Source organism: Notolepis coatsorum (assembly GCF_963971535.1).
Source record: "Notolepis coatsorum genome assembly, chromosome: 1".
Lineage (NCBI taxonomy): Eukaryota > Metazoa > Chordata > Actinopteri > Aulopiformes > Paralepididae > Notolepis > Notolepis coatsorum.
In genome coordinates, this window is record NC_140165.1 from 251,566,618 (window position 1) to 251,576,617 (window position 10,000).

Consider the following 10,000-nt stretch of genomic DNA (forward strand, 5'->3'; position numbering starts at 1 on the left):
GTAAGGTGAATATTTAGTCCCAACCTCAGTTCTTGTCTCGTATTACTACGCAGACTCTGGGCATGTACTGACATGCCCGGAGTTGCCTTTGAACTTGCCGTTGGGGGCTTGGTTGTTGGCGCCTGGGGTCGCTGTCCAATAGGAGAGCGAATATTACTCTGGTTTGTACGCAGGTAAAGGGATATTCCGTGTATATATACAAATAATATACAAGGTATATCAAACGATACATATATATATTCAGTTTAATCTGGCCCTTTGCAACAGTTATGGTTATGGTTAGGGTTAGGATTGGGGCAGGGTTAGTTATTTGAGTAGGAATCCCATGAAAAGGTTGGGTTTACATGCTCCTTCATGTGTGAAGTGTCTTGACCAAAAAGTGCATTTGTTCATTTGAAAAACACCTGGGCCCTCATTCATCAACGTGTGCGTAGAACATGTTCTATTTCCACACGTAAGCACAGAATGTAGAATCAGTGTACGCACAGGAAAATCGGGATTCATCAACCGTGCGTACGCAGGTTCTACGCACACCTGTCATGATGAATCTCACCTTGGCCCTGCGCCGAGGCTCGTGCACACTTTCACGTATTTGCATACCAAAACCGCCCCGATTAACCATATACGGTAATGGACACCCCCATGAAATGTGGAAGAATGGACTAAACCGAGGGTGTTGTACACTGTCGGATATTATACCTATTAACTTCCTAAAAGACCATTGCTGCCTGGACACCGCAAACACTAATAAAGACCATTAACCACTGTTTTGCCGTTGCCCGTTAGTGTCATTAATGCATGCTGGAATAAGAATGCCTTTCTTAATCTATTTTTAATATTAATAATTATTATAATACAATAAAAGACAGCTCCGTCTTTTAATACACATATATTGTACAGTAACGTCAAATAAATACTACAGTCCCCGCTGAAATAAAGGTTCTGCACACACATACCAGCAGTGATCTACAGCATAAAAGATAGCCACTTTATAATACTATTCTGAGTAGATAATTCATCTGTATCGCAACAGAGTCACGGATCTGGTTGGGGCAGGTATCATTATGTCGGGAAAATCCTTATGAAATAAACAAAAGTGAATTAAAGAATTTAAAAACAAAGTTTAGCATATTAAATTGTTTTATAAGCTTTCTGAGTAGATAATTCATCTGTATCGCAACAGAGTCACGGATCTGGTCGGGGCAGGTATCATTATGTCGGGAAAATCTTTATGGAATAAACAAAAGTGAATTAAGGAATTTAAAACGAAGTTTAGCATATTAAATCGTTTTATAAGCTTATAGCTTTTTTCGTGCTGATTTGAGAGGGTCCAGCTGCAGAGCCGGAGAGCAACTCTCAGGGCCAAGATAGCACTTATACTATTTTGAGAGAGACAGCAGAGAGACAGACAGCAGAGAGACAGACAGACAGACACTGTTCCACAGTGTGTGTGTGTGTGTGTGTGTGTGTGTGTGTGTGTGTGTGTGTGTGTGTGTGTGTGTGTGTGCGTGCGTGCGTGTGTGTGACTACTAGTCTAATAGTAGAGACTCAGCCCCCCCCCCCTCTCTGGACCACCTCCTAGTAGAGACTTCTCTAGGAAGAAGACGAAGATGAGGATTAAGGCGAGACACTGCAGGTGAATAGGCAAATATACCTTTTTTGTTGATTTTGAGATTCTGTTATATTTTGCTTCCTAAACATGTCTTCTATGAAACTAGTGACAATAAAACGTCAATAACACACATTTAGTTGTTCATTTTACTTCATTTTGCCTTATTGCATCCATAAATGTCCACATATTTAATGGGGAAGTGCCTCATTTGCATATATAAACATACATTTCAGAAAACTTGTCTCTACTAGGAGGTGGTCCAGAGGGGGGGGGGGGTCTCTACAGGGAGGTGGTCCAGAGGGGGGGGGTCTCTACTAGGAGACTAGTGGTCACACACACACACACTGTGGAACAGTGTCTATCTGTCTGTCTGTCTGTCTCTCTGCTGTCTGTCTCTCCGGCTCTGCAGCTGGACCTTGATCAAATAAGCACGGAAAAGCTTTTAAGCTCGTAGCTCCAATTTGGGTCCCAAATTGCGGTACAAATGAAGGAGGTGTCTCGGGTAGTGGACTCTAGTTAATATTATGTTCTCTCTGCAATTAGACTGCCCCTCATTCATCCCTATCTGATGCTATCTCTGAAAACAGTTCCTGCGAGCGCAGTCAGTGCACCCCATAACGCTATATATATAAACCTGCATTCATTCGGAGAGAAATACCTATTCCACATGCTATTTAGGGTTTGACAATAATTACACTAATATCGCTATTTCACAATGAACTATAATGAATCACGGGGGTCATACAGAACACGCGCCAGTGTCTTTATTTCCGCCTTGAAACTAATGCAGAACTGAGGAGTGCTTATGCGTAGTAACGATATTCTACCACTGGGCGTCAGCTAAGTGTGGTCCGAGCTGTGCGTACACGTAAGCACGGAGTCAAGTTCAAGTTGAAATTGATGAATCCCACTCTTTGCTTAGAAATGATCGTACGCACAGGGTAAGCACAAATCTGTGCGTAAGTCAGGTTGATGAATGAGGGCCCTGGTATCAACCAGATTTCCCCCTTTCATTCTCACACACTATTTCCCTATTCTTGGAGAATGATCCTTCTTTTTGATTGAGAAATAAATAAAACCTTATTCTCAAGTGGCATATATGCCACCAACACACACTGGCCAACGTTTTCATTGAACCACAATCACCTATTTAATTTCAATCACCTGTCGGTTGCCTACCAAGATGTCTGCCATCTCTGTGACCTCTTCTACCCCCTCTCTCTCCCGCTGACCCCCTGCAGGTGACCTCTGTGACCTCTTCTACCCTCTCTCTCCCCGCTGCCCCCTGCAGGTGATGCGTCTGCGCGCGGCCTCGCTGCAGCGGTCCGGTCTGAAGCGGCAGGACGGCGAGCGGCTGCTCCTGCCCCACGAGGCCGTGTACCGGCTGGACTTCGCGCGCCAGGAGCTGTCCTTCCGCCGCTGGCACGTCACCCTCAGGGGTCACGGCCTGGTCGCCGTCACAGGGATCTCCCAGCTGTGGACGCCCGACCTCACCCACCTGATGACCCGGCAGCTCCTGGAGCCGCTCGGCACGTTCTGGAGGAGCGCCGGGGAGCCGGAGGACGCGCCGCTGAGGTGCCTGGAGGCGGACGTCCAGGAGTTCGGGGAGCGGATCGCCGGCCTGGCCAAGGTCAGGAAGGTCATGTACTTCCTGGTCGCCTTCAAGGAGGGGGCGGAGCCGGCTAATCTCGCCTGCTCGCTGGAGTTCACCCCCGAACTGTGACCCTTCAACCTTTCAACCACAGCGTCTTGCAAAGCCCGAGGGTTACCGGAAGCTCTGCGTGCCAGGGTTTGAAGGTTTTACGATTGTTAAGCATATTTTATACTATTCATTACTATACTATTTTTGGTCAAAGAAAAATGTCTGTGTCCTGCAGAAATACAAAAGGCCAACGTTTCATGAATAAAGAAAAACTAGTAGATCTTCCATTCGACAGCCGTGTGCATTTACAATAGTTTGTCTCATGAAACATTTCCTACACTTCCTACAAAAGGGACAATATCAGTTCACTTTGCGATAGAGACTTTCTGCAGAACATGATGAAATTAAATCTCTTTCATTATCCCAACTACTTCTTCCACTCCTCCATCCATCCATCCATCCATCCATTCACTCACTCATTCATCTGACGCTTCCAGACATCTCAACCAAAGCAAAGTCCGGTCCTCTTCTTGCCGCTGATGGAGAGTTTGGTCTGTTTGTAAACCTACGGTTAGGGCGGGGCGATTAATCGAGTTTCAATTTTTTCTTAAGATTTAGTCTTCCCACCATCATGAAAACAAGATAATCATAAAACTATTATTGTGCTGCATGCCGTGTTGCTCTCATCTTGTCATGTGTTGTAAACGCAGCACACCCTTCCTTCACAATGGTAGGCTCTGCCCCCCCTTTAAGCACAAACAGTAGTTTCAGCTCATGTTGAGAGGGAGGAGGAGCCACGCAGCGTTCTCTCTTTATTTTGAAACTTCTTTGGTAACTTGAGGAAGACGACAGAAAGGCAGCCTTTGGTAACTTGTAGAAGATGACAGAAAGACAGCCTTTGGTAACTTGTAGAAGACGACAGAAAGGCAGCCTTTGGTAACTTGTAGAAGATGACAGAAAGGCAGCCTTTGGTAACTTGTAGAAGATGACAGAAAGGCAGTTTTTGGTAACTTGTAGAAGATGACAGAAAGGCAGCCTTTGGTAACTTGTAGAAGATGACAGAAAGACAGTCTTTGGTAATGTGTAGAAGATGACAGAAAGGCAGCCTTTGGTAACTTGTAGAAGATGACAGAAAGGCAGTCTTTGGTAACTTGTAGAAGATGACAGAAAGGCAGCCTTTGGTAACTTGTAGAAGATGACAGAAAGACAGCCTTTGGTAACTTGTGGAAGACGACAGAAAGGCAGCCTTTGGTAACTTGTAGAAGATGACAGAAAGGCAGCCTTTGGTAACTTGTAGAAGACGACAGAAAGGCAGCCTTTGGTAACTTGTAGAAGATGACAGAAAGGCAGCCTTTGGTAACTTGTAGAAGATGACAGAAAGGCAGTTTTTGGTAACTTGTAGAAGATGACAGAAAGGCAGCCTTTGGTAACTTGTAGAAGATGACAGAAAGACAGTCTTTGGTAACGTGTAGAAGATGACAGAAAGGCAGCCTTTGGTAACTTGTAAAAGATGACAGAAAGGCAGTCTTTGGTAACTTGTAGAAGATGACAGAAAGGCAGCCTTTGGTAACTTGTAGAAGATGACAGAAAGGCAGTCTTTTGTAACTTGTAGAAGATGACAGAAAGGCAGCCTTTGGTAACTTGTAGAAGATGACAGAAAGACAGTCTTTGGTAACTTGTAGAAGATGACAGAAAGACAGTCTTTGGTAACTTGTAGAAGATGACAGAAAGACAGTCTTTGGTAACTTGTAGAAGATGACAGAAAGGCAGCCTTTGGTAACTTGTAGAAGATGACAGAAAGGCTGCCTTTGGTAACTTGTAGAAGATGACAGAAATAAGGAAGGTAAAACAAATTCAGTCGTTGTCATATGATGTTCTTAAATCAGTGCGAAATCGTGTGTAATAATCGTTATTTCAATATCAATCAAAATAATCGTGATTATGATTTTTTCCATAATCGAGCAGCCCTACCTACGGTATGACCTCCTTGGATCAAGCATACTGAATCTCTCCTTGAATCTGGGGATTTGGGCTGTTTGGGTTTTTCTCAAATGAACTCACAAGCTACCAGACAGAGTCGAGGTAATGTAATGATTACAAATGATAACTGACTGGCGATAAAAAAAAATGGAGTAGGGACCGCACTTGAGGAAAATCGTTGTTTTTATTTTTATATGCACAAGTTGTATAACGCACTAAACGTTTTCAGCCATCCGGCCTTCATCAGAAAACGTTTTGTGCGTTATACAACTTGTGCATATAAAAATTAAAACAACGATTTTCCTCGAGTGCTTAATTAATGTTGGACTACGCACCTGTCTGAGCGCAGTGGTTACCCTTTTTCCAACTGACTGGCGATAACCATTAAGCATCGCTGTGCATTGTTATTGCTGCCATGCTCTTTATGCATTAAAAAAAATGTATTTGCATAAACAAGTACTCGATCACTGCTCAAGTAATTCATGTGAGTACTCATTACACATGCTCAAACCTAGTAACTTGCAAGTATGGTAAATACTATATTTCCGACATGCAAAAATACAAGACACGACAGGTCCACTTAGTAACGGCACTGGAGCAAGGACACGGCTACCTCTGAAAACTGCAATGCCCAAACTGTCTCAGTGTCTTTATCTCCCTAAACAGTCCTCTTTTTTTTGTAATAACCATATGTAACTTGTGAATAAAGATTATTTTTTATGGATTTGTATGGATTTGGTCTACTTATTATACTGGCTTAACCCTTTCACTACCACACTACCAAACTGTTAACCCCTTCACTGTGACAATACAGAATGTTAACCCTTTCACTGCCACACAACAAAGCGTTGACCCTTTCACTATCACACTACAGAAGGTTAACCCTTTCACTACCACACTACAGACGGAACCATCTGTAGTGTGGTAGTGAAAGGGTTAACCTTCTGTAGTGTGGTAGTGAAAGGGTTAATTTTGACATTCCATACTCCAGGACATTTCAGATATTCTAAATGTTAGCGATCGGAGCAGTTATTTTGCCCAAACAAGCTATTCGCATTCTACAAATCAGCTCAGCATGGGCCAAAGTTCAAACCAACGTGCGTGAAGTGGAGAATATCCACACGCCATGACTTCTGGTTTGACACACATAGCTGTCCGCGGAGAAACCAATACGCTGTGCTGCCGTACTCTGTTCTCTGGCCTCTTATGTGGGTTGATTCATATCGGTGTTATTGACATGGTTGGGAGGGGGAGGGGGAGGGGGGGGGGGGGCAAGGGAGGGGAGAGGAAACGAGGACAAGGGGGAGGAGCAAAGAGGGAAGAGGCGGGATAATATAAGATGAGTAAAAATAAGATAAGATAAGATAAGTAAAATTAAGATAATATAAGATAAGATAAATGAAGATAAGATAAGATAAATTAAGATAAGATCAGATCAGTTCATGCTGAATGAATTAGGCCTATTTCAAAGATGAATGGTAAAACAATAATAATATAGCTCTAGATTCACAGAGGTCCTTCTGCATGACTGCATGTGGGAAACACAATGTTTAAAGATGTGTCAATACAATCAGCGAATCGATTAGTCGACTAAGAAACTGTCTGTTTCTGCCTTCAACCAGACTGTCCCCTGTCTGTTATTAGAATTAGTAATGGAATTATTTAACCCTTTCACTGCCGCGCTACCAAAACGGTTAACCCTTTCGACCGTCGGTTGTGTGATAGTAAAGGGTTAACCTTCTGTTGTGTAGCAGTGAAAGGGTTAATCGAGGGCCTCTTTGTTATTTAATTGGTCATACGGAGGTCAGTCAGCCAATCAGAGGGGCCCTCCAAATGTCAATCATCACGTCAAACACAATTTCAACTGACTGGCAAAATGTCCAAACAGCTGTTACCCCTCTGGTGCGAAGATATGATTTAAGGTGAAAACAGAAGAGTCCCCAAAAAATATTTTACCTAGGGTCCACTAAAGTCTAGGGCCGGCTCTGGCTTTAGCAGTGTGATCTAGCCAGAGGGCATGTGTTCTAGTCACTGTAACAAGACAGTCCCGGCGGCATGGACGGGCATTAGGGGGCCGGGCCCGCCCACTGAGTCAGCTGTGCCCACCCAGGTAAACATTTTTTTTTTTTTTTTTTTTTGTCAAGTTCAAGTTTCTTTAATAGTTGTCATACAGAAGTACAGAATACTTTTATACAAAATGCGTCTTACTGTTACGCTCCAGAGACTGTGCAAGACAAGATAAGTATGAAATAAAATAACATAGTATAGCATGTAAATTAGAAGTAAAAAAAATTAGGTCACAGTGTTCAGTATAGACATATGTACAATGTTCGATGCAGAATAGACGTAACTGAGTTACCATATAATATACAATACTATGCAGTGTACTAATATACAATACTATATAGTGCAAGGCAGAAATGGGATGAGGTGCAATTTAGGTACAATTTACAGTAGGTGTACGAGTTGTAGTGCAAATCCTTTATCACTAAATATAAAGTGTGATTGTGTGATCTAAAGTGTGGAGAGTGGGTGCTGCAGTGTGTTGTTTGTTTAAGTGAGTGTGTGCGTGTGGGTGTGTGTGCTGTGTGCATTTGATGGTTGTTGCATAGTGTTTATTGTTCGTTTAGCAGCCTGATGGCCTGGGGATAGAAGCTTCTTCTGAGTCTTTCTGTGCTCGCCTTAAGACTCCGGTATCGCTTGCCTGACCGCAGCAGTTCAAAGAGGCAGTTGTTCGGGTGGCTCGAGTCCTTAATAATTCTCTTAGCCTTCCCCCTGCACCGCTTGTTGTAAATGTTCTGGAGGGTGGGAAGCCCCCCTCCAATTGTGCGTTCGGCTGAACGTGTCACTCTTTGTAGTCTGCTACGGTCTTGTGCAGTGCTATTCCCAAACCAGGAGGTGATGTTGCCAGTCAGGATGCTCTCTATTGTACATGAGTAGAAGTTCCTAAGGATCTTCTGACTGACTTGGAACTTCCTTAGGCGCCTGAGGAAGTAGAGGCGTTGTCGTGCCTTCTTCACAACACTGTCAATGTGTGTGGTCCATGTCAAATCCTCGGATATGTGGGCTCTGAGGTACTTGAAACTGTTCACTCTCTCAACCGGTGCCCCGTCGATGCTGAGGGGGCTGTAGTCCTTGACCCCCGACCTCCTGAAGTCCACAATCATCTCTTTTGTTTTGCTGACGTTCAGGGAGAGGCAGTTCTCCTGACACCACTGTGACAGATTCTCTACCTCTTCCAGGTAGGCCCTCTCGTCGTTGTCAATCAAAGTCAACTATCCAAATCCTTAGTCGGGGACAGCCCTAGTGGGCACTGATGTCAACAACAACACTACTGAAGCTAGCACGGCACTCTGTGAGAATTCGTTTTCTACCCTCAAGAACGTCTTTACAGAACATCGCCTTAGTATGCTTCATCGACGCAACTAAGGCCAATTTAATTCAGTTGGCATTTGAGAAGGACTTAACAAAAACGTTCAGGAATGAGTGGAGGGGCAGTGTTTTAAGAAGATTTCACTCTGTCCCCAAACGCCGCTTGCCGCTCTACTTATGATGGTGAGTAGCCTGTGGAGGAATTTTGTTAGCTTTTTTATGCACCTTATTTTTATCAGTTCAGTTCAGTTTGTCAGTGAATTCAGAAGTGTTGAATAAATGGAGACTTTTCAAAGATATAGAATAGAATAGAATATAAATGTATTATCCTGAGGGAAATTTGACACTGCAAATCACTCAACATTAAACATTTAGACAGAACAAGTCACAAATAAGAATAACAAACAAATGGCCTAAGAATAGAATAAAATGAAATAGAATAAAAATAGAATAAAAGATACAGTAAATAAATACAGTAAAAATATACTGAAGTCTACAGTAGGTGTAATAATGCACAGTGCTGTTTAAAAAGTAAGAGTCCAGGAAGATGGTAATTGTCACTCTGTGCTCAGTGATGCAGTGAGGCACAGTGATGCATTGTATAGTCTGATGGCTGTCGGAATGAAGGACTTCCTGTGCCGTTCAGTGCTGCATTTAGGTAGTGTGAGCCTAGCACTGAACATGCTCCTCCTGTCAGCCAAGTCTGTGTATAGTGGGTGGGAGGGGTTTTCCCTGATGGCCTGGAGCTTAGCAAGGTTCCTCCTCTCCGCCACCCTCGCTAGAGTCCAGCTCCACCCCAACCACGCTACTGGCCTTCTTGACCATCTTATCCAGCCTGTTTGTGTCCCCTGCTCTCAGTCCGCTGCCCCAGCAGGTCTGTTATATATATCCGTTCAGTCTGTTTTTGTATAAGTGAAAGTTCTTAAGATAGAGAGAAATTAGATTTTTCAATTGCCTCTCTGCTGTTTAGTTCAGCACCGTGGGCAGCGCCAAGCAAGCCACAGCGCCGCTGTCCCAGCTGAAACGTATAAAAGGGAACCTGTGTTGAAAAACCATTGTGCCCCCCCGAGAACATTTTATGCCCCCCCACTAATTTGTTTCTGCAGCCTGGTCTGTAACAAGATCAATACAAACATAAACACAAGCACTCATCACAAGTAACAACACAGAGAGAGAGAGAGAGAGAGAGAGAGAGAGAGAGAGAGAGAGAGAGAGAGAGAGAGAGAGAGAGAGAGAGAGATAGAGAGAGAGAGAGAGAGAGAGAGAGAGAGAGGGAGAGAGTGTTGTGGAAAATGTGTAGATGGAGTGAACTAGTTTAATATAGGTCAACTAAAAGTACTGAAAGACACTAGGGCGACGGTCCGGCTGATGTTCTTAAAACAGCTTTAAGATAG

At 43.6% G+C, this 10,000-nt stretch overlaps 2 protein-coding genes across 2 annotated transcripts in view; one reads left to right on the plus strand and one right to left on the minus strand.

Moving 5' to 3' along the window:
- Nucleotides 1–3,335, plus strand: part of ompa (olfactory marker protein a) — a gene marked incomplete at both ends in the record, with an annotated part of 5,978 nt that extends 2,643 nt beyond the window's left edge. Inside the window, one exon of the mRNA XM_084327884.1 lies at nt 2,904–3,335. Coding sequence (XP_084184010.1) covers nt 2,904–3,335 — 432 coding nt within the window. The remainder of the gene's footprint in view (nt 1–2,903) is intronic.
- The window catches only part of LOC311224673 (calpain-5-like), a 339,044-nt gene that overhangs the window by 62,806 nt on the left and 266,238 nt on the right, over nt 1–10,000 (minus strand). The window lies entirely within an intron of this gene.